This window comes from Sminthopsis crassicaudata, chromosome 6 (assembly GCF_048593235.1).
Source record: "Sminthopsis crassicaudata isolate SCR6 chromosome 6, ASM4859323v1, whole genome shotgun sequence".
In the NCBI taxonomy this organism is placed as follows: Eukaryota; Metazoa; Chordata; class Mammalia; order Dasyuromorphia; family Dasyuridae; genus Sminthopsis; species Sminthopsis crassicaudata.
The window spans coordinates 161,775,205-161,798,426 of record NC_133622.1 but is presented as its reverse complement, the minus strand read 5'-3'; the positions used below and the strand labels follow the sequence as shown (position 1 = coordinate 161,798,426).

At 34.5% G+C, this 23,222-nt stretch overlaps 1 protein-coding gene across 13 annotated transcripts in view; it reads right to left on the bottom strand.

The window, feature by feature from the left end:
- The window catches only part of CCDC158 (coiled-coil domain containing 158), a 121,240-nt gene that overhangs the window by 16,030 nt on the left and 81,988 nt on the right, over positions 1-23,222 (bottom strand). For 10 of the 13 annotated variants that reach the window (XM_074274372.1, XM_074274381.1, XM_074274380.1 and 7 more), the window contains 5 exons: positions 12,008-12,136; positions 9,302-9,465; positions 8,028-8,087; positions 3,505-3,561; positions 374-441 (listed from right to left, as the gene is read on the bottom strand). In XM_074274372.1, coding sequence (XP_074130473.1) covers positions 374-441; positions 3,505-3,561; positions 8,028-8,087; positions 9,302-9,465; positions 12,008-12,136 — 478 coding nt within the window. The remainder of the gene's footprint in view (positions 1-373; positions 442-3,504; positions 3,562-8,027; positions 8,088-9,301; positions 9,466-12,007; positions 12,137-23,222) is intronic. The other 3 variants (XM_074274371.1, XM_074274378.1, XM_074274370.1) reach the window with 2 other exon arrangements.

Here is a 23,222-nt window from a genome sequence, read left to right as displayed (position 1 = left end):
ATAAGTGTAGACTTCTGAGATCTACATATCCCCCAAATGGCTCTAACCTAACTGAATGCTTTTTGTTTCTTTGTTTTTCAAACATTTTCCTATTGTTTTCAGTAAAACTAACATGAAACAAAATGCAAGTCTCAACTGAATATATCCAGTGAGAAACAAAGTAATTGGTCAAATGGCCTGTTCATGCAGAATATCTGGATAAATTGTATTTGGAAAATACTCTCATAAGCAAATAACAAACCAAGGTCATATAATCCATGAAATTGTGTTAAGGCAATAAAATGGATTTTTTGATTAGTAGAATAATTTTAAAATAAAAAGTACATTTCCTCAGACCCTTTGCATGTTCTATAAATACCCACTGAGAACTCACCACTGGATGGAAAAGTGAAGGTATTAGATGTATCCTCCAAGTCTCCAGCATGTAAAGTTGCAGGATCTCTGGAAGCAAAATAATGATAATAATAATAATAATAACTGAAATTTATCATGCAAGCATAACATGAAGATTAATAGGAGCAAATCCAAAGGCACTAAAGCGGTCAGTGACAGTGGAACTAAGAAAAGATAGATATCACCAAAGCAAAAAGCAACCATGTTCTAGCAGATGCTGCCTAGGCGATTCTTCTCTAGTACTCAGTCTCCGTATCACTTTTATGAAATGTAAAAAGTAAAACTATGAAACCTAGACAACATATATTCTTGGGGGAGGAAGAGTTGTTTCAATACAGTTATCTCTGTACGTTTCAATGACATAAAAGTTTAATGATTTAGGTTAGGAGACACAATATAAAGAAATAATTTTAAAAAGACAAAAAAGGTTTTTAAAAATAAAATAAGTAAATGGAACCTCAAAGATCTATGACCATTAATTAATGAAGAAACTTAGATAATACAAACAGATAAATCATAAAAATCCTTTAAATCCACTCAGCTTTTATTTTTAAGACTTCAAACATGTTATAGATTAACTGATACAGATTTTAAAAGCTAAATTCACCACTATAAGCACATATTGTATATTCATTGCAAAATAATAAATTTATTGGATAATTCCTGATAGTATTAATCTAATTCAATGCTGAATTATCTTTAAGGCCTGAAAATTAATAGTAATTTCTTTCAATGATTCCTAAGCATATAATTTTTAAATTACTATTATGAAAACTAAACAACTTAACAACCACCAAAAGAATCTCCTGAACAGTCAAATCTATTTATTTTATTTCAAATTATCTTCCAATCTTTGCCAATGTGCAAGTGGAATGTGCACTGGGTTTAAGCTAGATGATCAGGCTTCTAATCCTTTTTCTTATTCATGTCACCAGGATAAGTCAGTGTCTCTCAGCTACAAATGGAGATAATATTTGCATAGGCTTGTTGTAAAGAAAGCATCTAACAGATTTGCAATTCATCCATTCATATATGTAGATATTATAAAGTATGTCCAATCCAGTCTATGACTGAATTTTTCACATTGGATGTGTTTGTGAATAAATGCCAATTATCAATGGACCAGCCTCATTAACTTTAGAAAGAGTCATCACCTGGTTGGATGCAGTGGAATGAATTTTTTGGATATAGCAACTCCCAAAATTCTTCTACTAAGGCACTGGGATCTGTCTGGATGGAAGAATACATATAAACACCAACCAAATCAAATATGTAATCTGAAGTATGTGATATACATATATGGCTACAGTTGTATGTATTCCTTTATGTTTAATTATTTGACTCATCTGAAATTCTTTACAATATATGATACAATGAAGTATAAATTCAAGTTAATTCTCCCACATACTTAGTTTCCCTATAGCATTTTGAAAATAGTGATATTCAAGTACATTGTTGTGTTAATTTTGGTAAGTTATGTGTTCATTTCTGATATTAGTCTAAACATATTTCTAGGAATTTGCTATTAGAGTCTATTGATTTTTTTTTTTTAGTGGGAAAAGGCGTGTAAGATTCTAGGATAGAATAGATTCTCTTCAGAGGCTTTGAGAGAAGACACAAATGGAAATTTCATAGGAGGATGGGCCAAACTAAAGTTACAATCTGAAGTGATAACCAGAACAAAGGGACAACTTCCCTCATGCTTTAGTGTGCACACCATATTGGAAAAGAGAGATTTGTGAAAGATCTTCCTTCCTCCTTCCTACCCCCTCCCTTCCCTTTCACAAAGATGTATTGAGAGCCTGCTAATTGAAGGGACCTGAGCTATGTGCTGGGTGCACAAAATGTGGCTCATTGTATCATAGAACCATGTTAATACAATACCTCACATCTCACAGAACCTTAGAACATTATTAAAAGGGACTACTATTTTACTTCTACTCCATCCTCCTCATCTCCTCTCATTCATCTTTACAATACTCTTACGAGATGAGAAAAAAAAAATCAGCCAATCCACATACACAGATTTTTCAAATGTGTAAAACAAAACTGTCTATATCCAGTGATCCTTTAGCAAATGTGAACTCTTCTCTTGTTGGGTCATGAAAGGAACAGCTGACTAAAGATCCAAACAAGCAATCTATTTCCCTCCCCCACCTCACTCTGGCTTTAATGAGGACAAATATCAGTGATGAACAGAACTATCCAGTGATAGAGACTTACAGTTCAGAAGATCCTGGCTAGGCTATTGATGTAACCAGTGGTGAGGGGAAGAGGAGGAAAGGGAAACAAGAAAAGGGCTTCTTCTTTCTCCTCAATTTTCTTATTTGAAAGACTGGACCAGTGGCAGGGAGCATTCATTCCAAGGACTTAACAAGGATCAGCAAGACCAACCCAGACACAGAAGCCACTCTAAGGAATATCACTTGTTGCAACAGATTTAAAAAGGCCTGCAATGGACTTGAGGACTTCCAAACAACCAGAAGTTGTAAATTAATCTTGTGATCATATTAAGTTCTTTACTACCATTGTATCTTAAGTTTAAGCCCATTCTTTTCTCTGGGTGCCGAATACGTTTGTCGGAGAATGTAACCAGGCCTTTGGGAGACTGTTTTGTTTGTGGTTGTTCAGGTGTCTGATTCTTCATGATCCCATTTGTGGTTTTCTTGGCAGAGATACTGGAGTGATTTGTCATTTCCTTCTGTGGTTCATTTTCTAGCTAAGGAAACTGAGGCAAACAGGATAAAAGTGACTTGGCTAGAGTCACCCAGCTAATAAGTGTCTGAAGCCAGATTTGAACTCAGGAAAATGAGCCTTCCTGACTTCAGACCCAACACGCTTGTTTACTGTGTCACCTAGCCAACAGTGATATTTTAAACTAACTGTTAAAGTACACCTTGTCAATAAATACAACTTTCTAAAAGCTAATGGAAAGCTGGCTGATTAGTATTAATGTAGTACACCAGTGGGGGCCTAACTTGAACCCAGTGTGACAGGCCTGAGGATACTGGCAGTCATCCTCTTGAAGAATCAGCCTATACAGCAATGAAGGATATTTTAACAAAAAAAAAATTGAAATTCAAGGAAATGTTGAGTATAAGCACTTCTTACCTGCTATAAGTTTCACTTGACCTAGTGCTTTCAGGGGTTTCTCTAACTGAACTGCTTCTGTCAATAAAGGGGGCAGGAAGGGATGAAAGAAGATAATGAATGAAACAGCATTTCCACCAAGCTTTGTGAGACAATTCATTTAAATAAGATTGAGTGGAGAACAATGAAAGAATACCATTGGGTGTATGGGGAGGGCAGGAGACCCATTCAGTCTATATTTAATCTTTGCTCTTTTCATTTGCCATAAATTTGTAGAATACTGCATAGATTTCTCCTTTTTTGGTGACATTTCTAGATTACCGACCTCATTATTTCCTTTGGTTACTAATGAAACATGAAGGTGATTTGAGATTCACGTAAGCAAAAACTGATGCGGGCGTAGCTCCCTTTAAGATTCCTTTTCTGATCTCCAACCCCCTTTGGGACTGATCTTTGATTTACAAGATCTGGTCAAAACCATCCTTTTATATCTCAAAGGGAGAGATCAATATCTGAGCTAATTTGGGCTGTACCCAGCCCCTGTTCTAATAATCTGCTCAGGTTTCCCAACCCCTACCTGGTGGGTTCTGGACCTCGAGGAATCAACCTGGGACTCTACCCATAGGCCCCTTCAAGCAAATAAAAGAGCCAAGCTGGAATCATTTCTTGGCAGGGGGTCGAAACATGCAAGCACCATGCTTTGCATCACAGACTCTCTGTCTTCCTCTATCTAATACCTTTTAATAACCAGACTTTAATCTTTCTTCCAAACCCCACAATAAACCTCTTTTTATCAATCTTAGGTTTTCGGGCCTGTAAATTCCTTTACAGGGGACTCTGCGCCACCACTAGAACTCATTTAACTGTATCCTTGCACGGAATCCAAAGGGGTTGCAGGGGAGCTCCATTTGACTCCCTGTACCCCAAACCTGCCACTAGACCTCAATTAATCCTAATTTTATTTAGGTATACCTTATCTAAACCTCATAATTTGGTTATACCTCATCAAAAACTTTTTAATAATAAGAAAAACTAAGTTCTAATTAATGGGAATAGTAAATCCCATAAAATGGTTTTATTTAAACTCACTATTTATAGTTATAATTATTTAAAATATGGTCATTGGTTCCAGTCCAAATCAAATATGCAGTGTGAATTTAAATAATTCTATCACTTCATGGGATTCATTATTTACAGTGATTAAGACCTAGCTCTATTCAAAAGTGGAGTAGATTCAATTATTTTAGGAGGTAGTTCATAGGTTGTTCCTCAATGGTTTTCAAATAGAGGTTGGATGACCACAAATTTGAATATAATAAAGAAGATTCCTAGCCATCTATGAACTAAATGAAATCCTTTTCAATTAAGAGATTCTGATTTGAAGTGGTTTTTTTTTTTTAAGACTTATTACCTCAGCCTTGTTTTGGGGATGCTCAGGCTTAGTTTACCTTGTAAGCACAAATAAATATGTAGAAAGATCCTCCTCTACTCCAGGGCTTCTTAAATTTTTTTCACTTGCAACCCCTTTTCACCCAAGAAAATTTTATGCAGCAACATTTTGAATCTGAGCTGGGGTGTTTCTGGCAGCATTCATGCATGCACAATGCAAAGTGCACATATTGTATGTTCAGAACCAGTGCTGCCGTGATGTTATGGGCAAACCTGCCAGAAACACCTTGGTTCATTATGTGTTTGATTTTGGATTAATTTTTGGTTGTTGTGTTCAGAAACTTTTTACTGTTGCCAAATTTTTCATGACCTTCATGTTCATGGTTACATGACATCAAATAGGTTTGTGACCAACAGTTTAAGAAGCTTTGTTCTACACTGAATCTGATCTCTCCAATATCAATAGTGATAATCATCACCAAGATCAATGACCGTTGTTCACTCTTCATCCTCCTAAACTTTGCTCTGCAGGAAATCTTTCCCAATTCTCCTTAATTCTAATGTCTTGTCACTGATTATTTCTTGAATCCTGTATATATCTTGTCGGTACCTAACTTTTTGATATTGTCTCCCCCATTAGATTGTGAGCTGCTTCAGGACATGGGCTGTCTTTTCTCTCTCTTCATATCTCCAGCACTTCTCATAGTACCTACCACACAGTAGGCACTTCACAAATGTTTTCTGACTGACTTGGGAACTTATGTGACCAATGACAACCCATTCATGCCTTCTTGAGGAAAATCTTTCTGTCGTTTCTATGATACTGAACTATGTATGTATGTATGTACGAATTATATACTATCTCTCTATTTATTACTTCTTTTGTCTCATTTTCCTATTCCCATTCCCATGAATGTAGGTAATTCTAAAGTTCTCTCCTCTTTCCTTTTCTCTCCATATACTCTTCTTGGAGGATCTCTAGATTTTCTAGAGTTTCCCATCAATACTACTATATGAATACCTCTTCCCTAACTAACTATACCTTCCCCATCTTGAACTTGTGAAGTTTGGTTTAGGAGTGAACTATGACATTTTTATCTGGAGCTGAATTACATCTTCAACTCACCCCAACACTAGCCTTATTTTATTTATTTATTTTTTTTTTTGCTGGAGCAACTGGGGTTAAATGACTTGCCCAGAGTCACACAGCTAGGAAGTGTTAAGTGTCTGACTCCAAATTTGAACTCAGGTCCTCCTGACTTCAGGGTTGGTGCTCTATCCACTGCACCACCTAGTTGCCCCACACCTCAGCCTTTTAAATAGCTTAACTTCCTTGGACTTGTCAAAGGAAGACCATTCTTTCTCCAGACTGTTTTCCATCTATCAATTCTTCATTTTTCATCCCTACTGCTATAATTTTAATTCAAGCTCTTGTTACCTTTTGCTTGGACAACTGTAATGACCTCCTTACTCCTAATTCTCTAACTGCAGTTTCTTCTTGCTCCCAAATCAGACCGAAATATTTAGAATTAAAAAGAACCTTAGAGATAATTGATTCTGATCCTTTTATTTTACAAGTGAAGAAACTGAGGAAGCCATCGACTAAGGCAAAGTGAAGAGGTAAAATTATTTGATCAAAGTTTACAGTGCTTTTAACATAACCTTGTTAATACAGAATATGTCTTACATAATTTCCCCTACACCACAATTTTCAATAGTTTCCTCTTCTACTGAATTCAGCTCATCTACAAAGTGACTAGCATTGTACTTCTCTGGGTGAGATATGAAGGTAATATAAGGTGCCATCTCTGCCATCTCAAGGCCACTCCTCAGTCTGACATTTAAAGGCCCTCACAATGTAGATCCAACCTGCTTCATGAATCTTTTCTCTAACTCCATAATCTCTGTGCACCCCTAGCCAAATTACATCATTCACCATTGCCTGATCTTTTCCTGTCTTTTTCTCTCTTTACTTTGCTCATGTCTAGAATGGACACTTTTCACAGCTATCCCTGTAGAAACACTACTTGTCACCAAGGTCAGCTCTGTGTCAATTCCTCCACACAGTCTTCCTCCTCCTTCTGATGCTCTTCCCACTACTTGAATATTTTGAATATTCCACTACTTAGAATTATCATTTTCTAATGTATATTCTAGTTCTCAATATACCTTGCCTTATCTCCCTCACCAGGTGGTATGATGATAATTTACATGTAGGTAGCACTTTATGATTTATAAGTTTTTTTCCCCCTTCGACAGCTCAAAAGTTCCTATTAGGTCCATAAAGCATGTGAAAACACTGAAGTCCAAAGACTTGGCCACAGTCACAGAGATGGGATATAGACCCTGATTTTCTGACATAAAATCTGCTCCTTATTTAGGTTTTTATCCCAATGCCTAAATCAGTTATTTGCTTAAAATAAGGCAATCATGAAAACTTAAAATCAGATGATAACTTTCTAGCAAGATGATTCCTATTTAGATGAGAAAACATATAGTAATTTTTATAGATTTCAGTGAAAAAAAATACCTCCTTTTCATTTTATCAACAACTTTTTTTTTCAATTAACTAAATTTCGAAGATAAATGCCTTACAAATTAATCATTCAAAAACACTGACCCCCAAACATGGTAAGGACTACATGAAGTGATGCAAAGTGAAGTGAGAAAACCCAACAAAATAAAGTTAGAAGAACCAAATCATCATGCACAGTAACAACAATGATGAAATGATGATCAGTTGTGAAAAGACTTGACTACCCTGATCAATACAGTGATCCAGGACAATGCCAAAGGACTCATGATGAAAAGAGAGAGAACTTAGGAACTCTTGAATGCAAAATGAAGTATAATTTTCTCACTTATTTCCTCAGTTTTTTTTAAAATATGGCTTTTTTTTGGTGTAATTTCATATGTATTGACATCCTATTGCTTGACTTCTCAATAAGTAAGGTAATACAAGAATATAGACCTCAAAATTTAAAAAGAAAAGAATGTTTTAAAAAATAAATCAAAATGCTAAAAGCAAAAACAAAATACGTGATAAGGAGGAGCAAGAGAGGGGGAAAGGGAAGGAATATAAGCTTAACTGCTAGACTGATATTTTCCAAATTCTGGCCCAATAAACTACATTCAGAAACTCCAGCCTTTCTTACCTGTTGAACATCTCTGTTCTCAGTTTAGAATCAGTAAGTGAATCTCTGACTGCATCATCTCTGTATGGACAAATATACCCCAAAGTTATTGGTATGAAGAAGATCAGATGTATTCCTTATAGTTTCTAGATCCCCAAATTTCTCCTATGAATATAACCTTCCTACAAAGCATTAAATAAGTTTCCAAAGTAAAGTTTGAAAAGAGAGCCTCTCATCCCCAAAAGTTTTCAGGGATTCATAATAAAAACCTTCAGAGCAGCAGCTAAATATTTTCTGAGTTCTCCAAGTTACCTATTTTGTTCAGGCTTACTACATTACTTTACTTTAAGGCCTGCAGAGTTCAATTTTGCCATAAATAGATTAAAAGCTAGAGTGGCATAAACCCGAGGAAAGTAGTTATTAGTGAATGGAACCAGGGCTAAGAGCCATGACACTAACTTAACTGACTGAGAGAGTTGAGTCTAGGGTAGGCTGAGGTCTGTTCTTCCTAAAGATGCAGCTTCAATATTTACACCTCAGGAATCTGCAACACTTACAAATCAAGGATCGACTGATTTGCTAGTTGTCTAGATTTTTTAAAGTAATTGAGAAAATAACAATCTTGTAGATTAAATTTAAAAGCGAGTTGTATATGTGTGTAGATTTGGAGAACTGGTTCTTAAATATTGACTAGCATCTATCAAAAGGAGATAAACATTGCCTTATTCATTAATCAAGCAACTATTAGGTTCCTGCTGTGTGCAATGTACTAGGCTTATACTGGAAAAGATATCAAAATAAATAAGATAAAGCAGGACTACAAAACATATGGATACTTATAACACAAATTAAGACTAGAATAAGTACACAAGATGCTTATAAAATTCTCTGAGAACAGAGGAATGAGCAAAGTTCTAGCTTTGGCATTCATTAAATGTATGATAGGGCAAGTTATCTGAAATCATTAAGCCTCAATTTCCATCAATTTCTGTCAAACAGTTATTACTTGCACTACCTAACTCATAGGGTTGATATTTTTTAAAAACAGCTTTGTAAAGTGCTCTCTTGAAATGAATTATCTAAGGCTACAATCTTTTTTGACCATCATGATCTTTTTTCCTAAAAGTGAGGTTTCTTATATTTGTGCTCTCCTTTCTCATCTCCTCCTTTCCCTGTTATTCCCAGACATCATTACCAGCCAAAACTCTTCACAGAGCAGCCCACAGGCAACCTGAGCAGCAAACCACTCAAGCAGAGTCTGATTTTTGGAAGGGTGAAAAGCACATGCATCTTACGCTCCCATGTGAATGGCTCCTCCAGTGGAGGGTCTTCCAATGTCTCCATCATTCTTAGGTAGAGACACAGAGGGCTCCTCATTGATGACACTTCTCAGCTCATGAAGAAGTTGTTTTAAGTCCCTTGTAGGGTCTTCTTTCAGGATAGCAACTTTGGCTGGTATCTGAATTATAACAATTATTTACATAACAATTATGAGTTAACTATACCTTCCAGATAAGTATATCCCCACCAATAAAGATGTTGCTAATTATATTGATCTTAATATATATATGGGTGTGTGTATATATTCTAAAGAATTAAAGCATTTAAAATAGAGAGTAATAATTGCTTTTATCAGAAATATAGAATTTGGCACAAGTCATTCTCCAATTGATAAATGGTCAAAGAATATGAACAATTTTCAGATGAAAAAGTTAAAGCTATCTATAGTCATATAAAAATATTCTAAATCATTACTGATTAGAAAACTACAAACTAAAGCAGCTAGGTGGCGCAGTGAATAGAGCACCAACCCTGAAACCAGGAAGACCTGAGTTCAAATCTTACCTCAGACATTTAATACTTCCTAACTGTAGGACTTAAGTCACTTAACCCCAATTGCCTCAGGAAAAAAAAAAAATACAAATTAAAACAACTTGGAGGAACCACTTCACCTCTCAGATTGGCTAAGATGATAGGAAAGTTATCATAATGATAAATGTTGGAGAGCATATGGGAAAACTGGGAAACTAAGGCATTGTTGGTGGAGTTATGAAATGATTTTGGAGAGCAATTTGAAACTATTCCCAAAGAGCTATAAAATTGGGCAAACCATTTCATCCAGCAGTGCCCTACTAGGTTTGTATACCCTCCAAAAATCATAAAAGAGGGAAAATGAACCACATGGGCAAAAATGTTTGTAGTCACTCTCTTTATAGTGGCAAAGATCTGGAAATTGAGTGGATGCCCATCAATTAGGAAATGGCTGAATAAGTTACAGCATATGAAAGTAATGAAATATTATTGTTCCAATAAAAATGATGAACAAGCTGACTTTAGAAAGATCTGGAAAGATTTACATGAACTGATGCTGAGTAAAATAAGCAGAACCAGGAATAGATTGTATATAGTAACAGTAATGGTCAGCTATGACAGACTTGGTTCTTCTCACCAGTTCAGTAATCCAAGGCAATCCTAATAAACTTTGGATGGAAAGCACTATCCACATCTAAAGAGAGAACTATGGAGACTGAATGTAAAGCAACACATGCTATGTTCACTTTTTTTCCCTTTTCTTTTTTTTTTCTCTTGTGTTTTTTTCATTTTGATCTGATTCTTCTATCCCAACATGATTCAAAAGAAATATATTTAAAATAATGTACATGTATAACCAAAAAAAGTTATTTTTCTACATATAACCGGGGAAAATAAACTTTAAACAGAGTAAATTTTTTAAAAACCACCAAAATTAGAAATATTCTTCAAGAATTTATAAAATTTTACTGATTGTAGTCCATTTTTTACATGATAAACTTTTTGCATTCTTCTTTTTTCCAGCAGTGATATAATTTTGTAAAATTGTTTGGCATTTACCTGCTGTTCAAATATTTCAAACCTAAATGATTTATCTAAAGTTTCTTTAAAAAAAAACACTCATTCATTTGAAATTGACTCATTTAGAATTTATAGTTTGAAGTTTAGTCTTTAAAAAATGTTATCTTCTTTCATTTTTCCATTACCTACATGTCCCAATATAGATTTCCTCTCCTCAGTAAACTATACCTTTCTTTTTATTTTAAAAAGAAAAAAAAAATAGGTCAAGAAAACCAACACTGCCAGAAAATATGTAAAAGAGTTCTTATCCTTAGTTCTCTACCTCTGCATTTTCTTACTCATAAATATGGAGAATTCAGGGTGGTGGGTTTTTTTAGAAGGTGAAGTAGTCATAGTATAGTCAGACTAAATACTATAGTCTGCATATTGCTATTCAGCCTTTGCTTATGGAGTTTACTTTTGTGTTAGCAAGGCAAAAAGGGCTCAGCAAAAGTGTAATGTGAACAATATTATAAGAGGAATATTTTAATCTATTTAGGAAAGCATGTTGCTTTCAAACACAAATTCAAAGCTGCTGGAAATCTCAGATCCTCAATTTCCTTTATGTTTATGACCTGTTCCTTTATTCTACCTTGGAACTCACCACTGTGCATTCAAAAACTGAAGACTTTTCTCTATTTGACCACAATCTCTACTTAGCTTATTCCTTTTCCCCATACTCTATTCTTTTCACCTTTCAGACTTTTCTGACTTTTATTTCCTTTCTATCCTTGAACCCTCCCTGAAATAACTTCCCATCTTTGTTACAACATAATTCTCCTGGTGATGCTGAATGACTTCAAGCTACAGAACCCCAAGGCCTCTGAAGATGACACTGTGCTACTGGAAGAAAGGGGATAAATGATGACATCAGAGAGATGGATAACCGGAAGAGAAAAGTGGAAAAACTGCTTTTTAACTGACACAAATGAAAGCACTATCAAGACACTATGTACTACACAATATCTTCACAATTTATTTTGGAAAAATATCTAGCTCTACATCCTAGCAATTAAAATGAACAATTCCTATGTACATGCATACGTAATTTTTTTAATGGAAAATGTCTCCAGCTAAACTTACATATGTACATTCTCTCTTTTGCCACAGGGATTAGAAAAGGTACTTACGTGAGATACATAGCTGATGGCAGACTGGGAAGTTGGCAAATTAGCAGAGTGGGGTCGGGAAGTAGGCAATGATGGTATAAGGCGCTGTTTCACTGAAGAACTTGGATTATAGCCTGGACCCTGAAGTTCCTATATAGTAATATAGATATAGATAGGCAAAATATTCTGAATAATTTCTGGCCTTTTGGATACAAAAAAAATTGAAACCCAAGTATAACTTTATGCTATAAAGTATGAAGCATTATTTGAATATGAATATAATTCTTTTTAATATCACAAAAACTTAACCCCTAAAATTGATATATTAAGCCCATTAATGATTGATTTTTAAGTTATTCTAAGTAAGTCAGACTCTTGTTAGCATAATCAAATTAATCAAATTAATGCTCTAGAGGCATTAATATGGGTCTTGGCTGTCTGTGAATTACCTTCATGATAAAGGTCTAGGAGAAGTGATATAGACCCAACCTCCATTTTGCAAAGGGTATCCTACTGTTGAGTAAATGGAAGAGAGAGTACTATCTGAGACCCAAACTGATTCAATATAACATACAAAATAAACAACTTTTCTTATGGTCATGAAAACAATATATGTCAATTTTAGATATTTGGATCATGAGAAAACTCTAGAGTTGATATGAAATAAATTCTACTGACCTAAGAGAGCAGCAAATATAATAGGAATTGTGAGATCTGAGTTCAATATGGCCAAAGGAAAGTGTTACTGTCTTGTCCTTTTACCTTTGGATCTTTATACCATTTTGCAGAGAGCTAACATTATAAAGCAATATCCTAAGGACTACATCATCTCACCTAGGGTGCTAAGGCATACCTAGCCAAGAGCCAGAAAGTTTCTACAGAGCACAGAACTAGGAACAAGAGTGTGGAATTTGTTGATTTGAATGGATTTGAGGGATACATTTTCTAACAATTAAAGCAAAATTAAAAGTCCAAAAGTGAAATAGGCTACTTGTGTAGGTAATGAATTTCCCCTTCCTGGAGGAGAGATGATCATCTGTCAGGAATACTGCAGATAATCAAGGAGCTCCCATCCAACTCCAAGAGTCTACCACTTAAATATTGTATGAATCAAAGGAAAAAATTCTGTTTTTTCTTCCAAAGATCCATATGTGTGAAGCTAAGGGGTCAAGATTAGGTAGTATATATGAGAGAGGAAGAATGTCTCCTTCTTTTTAGTGGTCTTGGTTAGATGTGAAAATGTTTCATTATTTACAAAATGCAACCTTTTATCATAATGTAATCTGGAATAACTTAAGGCAGCAATAGAAATATTCAAAATTATTTCCAGGTTATCAGCATATGGAAAAGTGGTGGTATCCCCTTTTTCCCTTCATCCTCCCTGATGGAACATTCCTTCACAATGGCCAGACATCTTGTTCCTGATTGTTGGCACCATGAGGACTTCTGGTGTCAGAATCCATTTTCAACTACTCTTAGGAAACAGTTATCATAACCACTAAGAAGAAATCTCCAAATCCTATGAATTCAAATGTAGTTGGAGTTGATGTGTTAGACAAACATACAAGAGTCCACTGGAAAAATTATACAGTCAAAGACTTCTTAACACAAAGTAGGGAATGTCTTTTATTGTAAAATCTCTTATTGGGACATCAAGAACCAAAGAATACAGTAGGAACATTTTATAGCTGATCCCATTGAAAATTATTTGACTATTGACTATTATTTCATTTACAAAAACTGTTTTAGGGGACAAGAGGCTTATTTTGGCTCAAAAAGCCAAGAACTGTGAAAGGAGTAAGCCTTAGCAGTTATCTCAAAGTATTGATAGAAAAATGTGATATTATCTAATATTAATTAATAAAGGTCATGAAGCTAGGAAGTAGGGTAATTTTTTAAAAATTCTTTTAATGTTTTCTTTTTTCCCCAATTACTTGTAAAAACAATTTTGAATACTCATTTTTAAAATTTTGAGGTCCAAATTATAGTCACACAAAACATATTTCCATATTAGCCATGTTGCAAAAGAAAACAGGTAAAAACAAATCCAAGAAAAATCAAATAAAAACAGTATGCTTCAATCTATATTCAGGCTCCATCACTTCTTTCTCTGGAGCTGGATAGCATTTTTCATCATATGTTCTTTGGAATTGTCTTGGATTGTTCATTAAATTAGCTGAGAATAGCTATACAATATTGCTATTAATATATACAATATTCTCTTAATTCTGCTCATTTCACTTTGCATCAATTCATGTATTCATTTCAAGTTTTTCTAAAGGCACTCATCATTTCTCATATGCCACCCCACTTATATATTACAAGTTGTTTGGCCATTCCTCAGTTAATAGATTCTTTGCCATCATAAATTTCTAATTTTTAAATTTCTAATTCTTTATCATCACAATAGAACTATTTAATAAATATTTTTGTGCATATAGATCTTTTTCCTTTTTATTTCATCTCTTTGGGATACAGATCAAGTGGTGGTATTGTTGGGTCAAAGACTAGGCAACTTTATAACCTTTTAAACATAGTTCCAAATTCTTCTCCAGAATATCTGAATCAAATCATTCTTCCACAGTGGATTAATATCTCAATTTTCCCACCCTCCAATATTTGTCATTTTCCTTTTCTGTCATAATACTCAAAATAAGTATGAAGTGATACCTCAGACTTATTTTAATTTCCTTTTCTCTTAATCAATAGTAATTTAAGGCATTTTTAATATGACTATAAAGTTTTCATTACTTAGTGTGAAAACTGCTTGTTTTTATTCTTCAACTATCAATTTGGAAATGACATTCTTTTTCTATTTAAAAATTATTTGTTTAAAATTTAAATACAAAATATTAAAGGGAAAAAAAAACAATGCCCGAAAGCCTATATAATAAATATGACACATTGTGTTCAGAGCTGTCCATCTTTGTTTCCTTGTAGATATTTTTTTTGTTCTCTGCTTTGTCCTTTTTACTGTATTTTTTCCCCTTTCCTCTCCCCACATCCTATAATTAAGCATGGACACACACATACACATATATACACATATACATCATATTCTATTTAAGGCTGTCCTAAATTTCTTTGAACTTTGCTTCTCTGGTAGACAGGTGGATAGGAAGGTGGATAACATCATCCTTCATAAGTATATCTTTCCATATTTTCATAATCCACTGATTCATTATTTCCTACACCACAGCAATATTCCAACCTTATACTGTCTAGTTACTTGAAATTGTCTAAAAATATATAGATTAACATGGCTGATATAGTTTAATCTTTTGATTAAATTTATTTTAGCTTCAACTTTGTTATTATTACTAACCCTGATTTTTTTCCCTAAGAAATTCTAGTCCTGATCATTATTATCAATTTGTATCTCTTATTTCCTATCCCTGCTGAGACCTCTCTTAATTCTCTGTGCTGCCTTGCCTTGATATTACTAAAACCAAACCTTCTCCAAGGATCTCTCCCTTACCTTCTTCCCCAAGCCTTTCTTTCTCTCTTTATGCCATTCCTGCCAATCTACACACCTTTCTATACCTCACCTTATGCTATCCTTTCCCTAATTTTAAAAATAAATTTAGAAGACTTTTATTTTATACCCTTCTAAATATACATGTGTATTATTCCATCTTTAATCCATTCTTGATAAGAGTAGAACTATCAACTCTCCTCTCCTATTTCATCTATGTCAGTTCTTCTTCTTGCATCTCATTCATATAACAAACTCTTTTTATCTTTTCCTACATGATTTTGCTTTTTAGAATTACATCATACTCAGCTCTATCCTAACCTTTCTTTTGAATTACCCAACTACTAATGACAATCTTAGATATATGCTTTACATTTCCACCCATAAAACTTAAAACAGTTTGTCCTTAAGTCCCTTGTAATTAGTTTTTGATGTTAACTTTTAATTTCTCTTGGATTCTATATATCCTATTTTCTGTTAAGTTCAGGATTTTTGCAACAAAATCCTAAAAATCTGGCAATTCATTGAATGTCCACTTTTTTTTTCCATTCAAGATTATGCTTATCTTTGATGAGTATAATACTATTGGCCACAACTCCAGTTCTTTTTTTTTTCTTTGATATTACTATTCCAAGCCCTGCAATTTTTTGTTTGTTTTTTTTAAGTAGCTATTGCTACGTTTTATGTGATTACAATTGTGGCTCCATCATCTTTAAATAACTTTTTTTTCTTTTTGCTTATAATATTTGTTCCTGGAGGTTTCAGAATTTGGCTATACTGTTCATGTAGGGTTTTCTTTCAGATGGAAGGATGTAGGATCTCTTACAGATGGTGATCGGTGGATTTTTTTTTTCTATTTCTACTTTCCCCTTTCCCCCACCCCTAACACTTAAGTACAATTTTCCTTAATTATTTCTTGTATTACTCTTTCAAAATTTTTTTGATTGTAGCTTTCAGGTGGTCTTAACTATTCTTATGTTTTCTCTTTGTGATCTGTTCTTCAAGTAAATTGATTTTCTTATGAGATGTCTCATTCTCCTCTATTTTTTAATTCTTTATATTTTATTTTATTATTTCTTTGTCTCTTAGAATTTCATTGGCTTCCCTTTGCCCAATTCTAGTTTTCAAGAAGTTATTTTTTTTCTTTAAGATTCTGGACCTCTTTTTTCCAGTTAATTGACTTTCTTTTTACAATATTGTTTTTCTGGGATTGTTGCTGTTGTTGTTAGCTTTTCCTCAATCTCTCTCGTTTGATGTTTAACGTCTTTTTTGACTTCTTTTAGGAATTTTTTTTAGGCAGAAGCCCACTTAATGTTACTTTTTGGGGTAGAACTGACTTTTTTTTTTTTTTTTTTTTTTTTTTTTGCTTCAGGATCCTCCTCTGAAGATTAACCCTGGTCTTCTCTATTCTGATAATAACTTTCTATGATTGGGTGGTTCTTTGCCTGCTCATTTTTTTTTAAACAGGTGGTTAGTATAATCAACTCTAGTCCTGGGATATGGGGGATGGTGTCTCTGTGTGTCTCTGTCCTCAAGTTCTCCTTCAGTTCTCCCCTCTGGCCTGGAATCTGAAACCAAAATCTTTTTTCTTCCTGTAAGAGCTCAGTCAGCACCATTCCTGCCTCATTGCTTTTGCACTCACCTGGTTCCTTTTCATCCAGGACCACATCTAGGCCGCTCAGCTGTATCTCTTATCAGTAGAAGTTCCCCCACTCAAGCCCAACTCCTCACATTGTCTTGGGAGATGAAAATTCCTGTGGCGTGGGTTAAGGCTATCTCCTAAGCCAGCTAAAATCAAGGCTCGCCATTTTCTTTTTCAGCAAAACTAGCTTTTTTCACAAGGGCCAAACTTCTGTCCTGTATCTTTTTTCATATCTTCTCTGATTGTCCCAGGAAGAACATAGTTCTATCCCAACTCTTGTTTTTTTACGTTCACCCTCAGGTGCTACTTTATCTTGTGGGGGAGATCTGGAGAACTTGGGATTTTCATATATATGCCACCATTTTCCCAGAATCTTCAACTTAATTCTTATAAATTCAGTTTTCTATTTATTTAAGCAATGAAGCCTTTGTAAGAGAAACTTGCTATAAATTTTTTCAGTTATGATTACTGTATATTTCCTCCATTCTACTTTTCCATTTATTCTTCTCTTTCTTTCCTTTTCATCCTGTCCATCTTCAAAAGTGTTATGCCTCTTCACAATCTGCCTTTCCTTCCATCAGCCCTCTCCACATTCTCTTATCATTTTCTCTCCCTATTTCCTCATAGTGTAAGATAGATTTCTATACTCATCTGAGTATAGTATGTTTTCCATTCTGATAAGAGTAAGGTTCCAGCATTCCCCTCAATCTCTCCCATCTTTCTCTCCATCATAAAAGCTTTTTCATTCCTCTTTTATGTGTAATAATTTATTCTATTTCCCCCTTCCTCATTTTTTCAATGCATTTCTCTTTCTTATTCCCTAATTTTAGATAAGAATCCCCATCATATTCAATTCATACCTTTATTCTTCTAACTGACCTAGTAGTGAGAAAATTGTTAGGAGTTACAAATACTGTCTTCCCATATAGGAATGTAAACAGTTTAACTTTTTTGAATTCTTTATATATTCTTTTTCCTGCTTATCTTTTTATGCTTTTCTTGAATCTTTATATTTGAAAAGCAAATTTTCTACTTAGCTCTGGTCTTTTCATCAGGAATGCTTGAAAGTACTCTTTTTCATTAAAGAGCCATTTTCCCCCAGAAGGAGTATATTCAGTTTTGCTGGGTGGGTGATTCGTGGTTATCTCTTTTGCCCTCCAGAATATCACATTCTAAACCCTCTGATATTTTAATGCAGAAATTACCAAATATTGTATTTTCCTGATTCTGGCTCCATGATATTTGAATTGTTTCCTTCTATCTGCCTGCAGTATTTTCTCCTTCATGTGGGAGCTCTGGAATTTGTCAATACTATTTCTGGATGTTTTCATTTTGGAATCTCTTTCAGGAGATGATTGTTGGATTCTTTTAATTTCATTTTACCTTCTGGTTCTAGAATATCAGAGCAAATTTCCTTGATAATATCTTCAAATATGATGTCCAGATTTTTTTTAAATCATGGGCTTCAGATAGTCTGATAATTTTTAAATTATCTCTTCTCAATCTATTCTTTAGGGTCAGTTTTTTTCCAATGAGATAATTCACATTTTCTTTTGCTTTTGCTTTCTGTAAAATTCTTTTGTTTTTGTTTCATTGTTTCTTGATGACTTCTGAAGTCATTAGCTTTCAGTTGCCCAATTCTAATTTTCAAGGATCTGCTACAGTGTGCTTTTGTGCATCCTTTTTCCAATGGACTATTTCTGCTTTTTAAGGAGTTGTCTTCAGTGTATTTTTGTGCGTCTTTTAACTATTTGGTCTATTTTGTGTTAAAGTGATATTTTTCTCCTTTATTGAGCTATTCATTTTTTTCATAATTTTCTTGCATCATTCTCATTTCTTTCCCCAGTTTTCCTCTCTCTTTCTTAACTGAGTTTTAAAATCTTTTTTGAGCTTTTTTTAGAATTTGTTTTAGTCCTGAAACCAATTTACATTTTTCTTTGAGTCTTTGGATGTAGCAGTTTTGACATTTTATCTTCTTCTGAGTTTATGTTTTAATATTCCCTGTCACCATAGTAACTTTCTATGTTTTTTTTGGGGGGGGAGGTTGCTCATTTCCCAGCCTATTTGTCTGTATGTTAAAGATAGGCGCTGATTCTGTGGCATTATTCCAAATTTCATGGGTTTTATACAGCTATTTTCAGAGCTGATTCTGGGGTCTGCAAGTTTTTAGTTCTTCCAAGATGATATGATCTAAGGAGAGGTGTGTTTACTATTTTCCTGGCCTGTCCTATGGTCTTTGAAGGATCACAAGCATTGTTTTCCACCATGGAACTGTCATCAGGACCCCTGCTTCTTTGTGATTATAAACTCTAGTGAATTAGTGTTTCTCCTCCTCCTGGGATTATAAACAGGACTGCAATCCAGATCTGTGTATCTAGTAACAGCAAAGGAACCCTTGCAATTGCCTTCTGACCAGTGTTCAACCCCTTTACCATCTGAAGGTTGAGAGCTATGGAAGTCACTTTTGCCAATTTGCTCCCAAAGCTCACTGCTATCTTGTCCAGGTGTTGCCTGCATTTGGACTGTGCTTTATTACACTTAGTACAACAGACCTTTCCTGCCAATCTTCTAGATTATCTTGGGCTGGAAAATTGTTTCACTTCACTTTGCTGCTCCAGAATCTGTTTTGAGACATTATTTTTAGGTTGTTTAGAGGAGAATTTAGTTATGGTCAATGAGTCTCTACCTTTTCTCTACCACCTTTGTTCTGCCCCCAGGAGTGGGGTAATTAACTAATTAAATGTTAAAAAATAAGAGTTAACAGCTTCAATGAAAGGAAGTAACTGTAAAGAAATCATGGTGGCTATGATATAAAACATGGAGGGGTCTACCAGGTTCTCTCCAAACAGATAACACATTTGTTCATATTTGTTATTTAAGAGGTATATTTGTATATTAGACAGATATCCAATTAGCTTGGGGAGAGGCTGAAATTTTTAATTAAAAAAAAAAAAAAGATGGAAGGTGCATACCTTCCTAACACCTGGGTCAAATGGAATTAACATTACATGAAAATGTAATCCAAAATCAAATTTGCAATATTTGAAGATTTAATGATATTTCAAATTTGCTGAATCTTCCTAAGGTTGAATTTTCATAACATTTAATTTAATATAGTCTCCCTAGCTTTTTACTAACTCCAAAACTGAGCAGAGTTATCTTTTCTAAGATGACTGCCCTGTTATATTTAATTTGATAAGTTTCATATTGTAATAATTTTTTCTTGAAAGAAATGAATTACTTAAAATGCAAAAACACATCTTTTATTTGTTAAAAGTAACTGGCTTTGAAAAATCTAGATTCACATGGAACCAAGAGGGAAGATTAGAGGCAGCAACCTAGTTGAATTATCTCCATGTTCCCCTTCAAACAACTTTTAACTAATACATCAAGTTGAATTTTGAAGCAGCAGAGCCAATAAAGGTTTCGGGTGAGATAGTTTTTTTAACGTAAGACAAATTAGGAAATTGGCAGGAGAGATCTGTGACACTTTGGTGGACACTAACCCTGAGTACAGCAGGAGCCTCAGTGGAGGGCCCTGGGAGACAGCTGTGGTATCAGCAACAGCATCATCTTCAAGAGCTCTCAGCCCAGAAATGGTAAAGGGATTGGACAATTGGTCAGAAAGAGATCACAGTTGACCTTTTGCTGGCACAAGATACAGCTGATGCTGATTGGCAATTCTACATACAGTTTGGGGTCATAGTTTGGAGTAGGGTCCAGGTGGCCATTCCAAGGCAGAGAACAGCATTGGTAAGGTGCTTATAGAAAAAGCATTGGTAAGGTGGTTATAGAACAAGGGACCTAATCAAAGTTCCAGAGTTAAGAGTAGCATTTGTTACCCTGGCAGGGTAGCAAGAATCCTTCCTCAATAAAAACTAGAGTGCATACCAAGAGAGCAATGACCATAGCACTTACTGGATCATATCATGTTGGAAGCAACAAAAACATGCAGAGCCCCAGAAGTAGCATGAAAACAGCAGGACAACAAAGCCTGAAGCATGGTACAGAAGCTTCTCACTCCCACGTGAGCAGGGCACAGATTTAACATAAAGTTCAAAGTCAAGAAATAGGTTGGAAAAATGATCAAATAAACAACAACAACAACAAAAGAACATGACTATAAAAAAGCTACTGTGGCAGAAAAGACTAAGACACAAACTAAGAAGATAACAATGTAAAAATACCCACAACCAAAGCCACAAAGAAAGATGCTAATTGGACCCAATCCCAACAAGAATTTTTGAAAGCATTAAAGGGATAATAGTGGTAGAAGAAAAATAGGGGTGGGGACGAATGAGAGTGGTACCAGAAAATTATGAAAAGAGAATTAATAGTTTGGTGAAAATGAAAGCAAAAAAATACTGAAGGAAAATAGTATAATCTAAGAATTTTTGGACTAATTGAATGCCATAATAAATTTTAAAAGCCTATACATCCCCAAAGACCCAAGCTTTTGGGATAAGAACTCAATGTTTGACAAAAATTGCTGGGAAAATTGGAAATTAATATGGCAGAAACTAGGCATTGACCCACACTTAACACCGTACATGAAGATAAGGTCAAAATGGGTTCATGACCTAGGCATAAAGAATGAGATTATAAATAAATTAGAGGAACATAGGATAGTTTACCTCTCAGACCTGGGGAAGAGGAAGGAATTTATGTCCAAAGAAGAACTAGAAATCATTATTGATCACAAAGTAGAAAACTTTGATTATATAAAATTGAAAAATTTTTGTACAAATAAAACTAATGCAGATAAGATTACAAGGGAAACAATAAACTGGGAAAACATTTTTACAGTCAAAGGTTCCGATAAAAGCCTCATTTCCAAAACATATAGAGAATTCACTCTTAATTTATAAGAAATCAAGCCATTTTCCAAATGATAAATGATTAAAGGATAGAAACAGATAATAAATTCTCAGATGAAGAAATTGAAACTATATCTAGCCATATGAAAAGATGCTCCAAGACATTATTAATCAAAGAAATGAAAATTAAAACAACTCTGAGATACCACTACACACCTGTCAGACTGGCTAGAATGACAGGGAAAGATAATGCAGAATGTTGGAGGGGAAAACATTGTTGGTGGAATTGTGAATACCTCCAGCCATTCTGGAGAGCAATTTGGAACGATGTTCAAAAAGTTATCAAACTGTGCATACCCTTTGACCCAGCAGTTTACTACTGGGCTTATATCCCAAAGAGAGCTTAAAGCAGCGAAAGGGACCTGTATGTGCAAGAATGTTTGTGGCAGCCCTCTTTGTAGTGGCCAGAAACTGGAAACTACGTGGATGCCCATCAACTGAGAATGGCTGAATAAATTGTGGTATACGAATATTATGGAATATTATTGTTCTGTAAGAAATGACCAACAGGATTATTTCAGAAAGGCCTGGAGAGACTTATATGAACTGATGGTGAGTGAAATGAGCAGGACCAGGAGATCATTATACACTTCAACAACAATACTATATGATGATCAATTCTGATGGATGTGGCCATCTTCAACAATGAGATGAACCAAATCAGTTCCAATAGAGCAGTAATGAACTGAACCAGCTGCACCCAGCAAAAGAACTCTGGGAGATGACTATGAACCACTACACACAATTCCCAATCCCTTTATTTTTGTCTGCCTGAATTTTGATTTCCTTCACAGGCTAATTGTACACTGTTTCAAAGTCCGATTCTTTTTGTACAGCAAAACAACTGTTTGGACATGTATACATATATTGTATTTAATTTATACTCTAACATATTTAACATGTATCGGTCAAACTGCCATCTGGGGGGGAGGGGAAAAATTAGAACAAGAGGCTTGGCAATTGTCAATGCTGTAAAATTACCCTTTCATATATCTGGTAAAGAAAAACTATTAAAAAAAATTTTTTTAAAGCCTATACATCATATTTGAAGAAATTATCAAAGATAACTATCCTGATGTCTTAGAACCAGGTGGTAAATTAGAAATTAAAAGAATCAATTGATCACCTTCTAAAAGAGATTTCAAAATAAAAATAAAAATATCATAGCCAAATTAAAGAGCTCTCAGGTCAAAGAGAAAATACTATAGGAAAACATAAAACATTCAAATATCATGAAGCTAC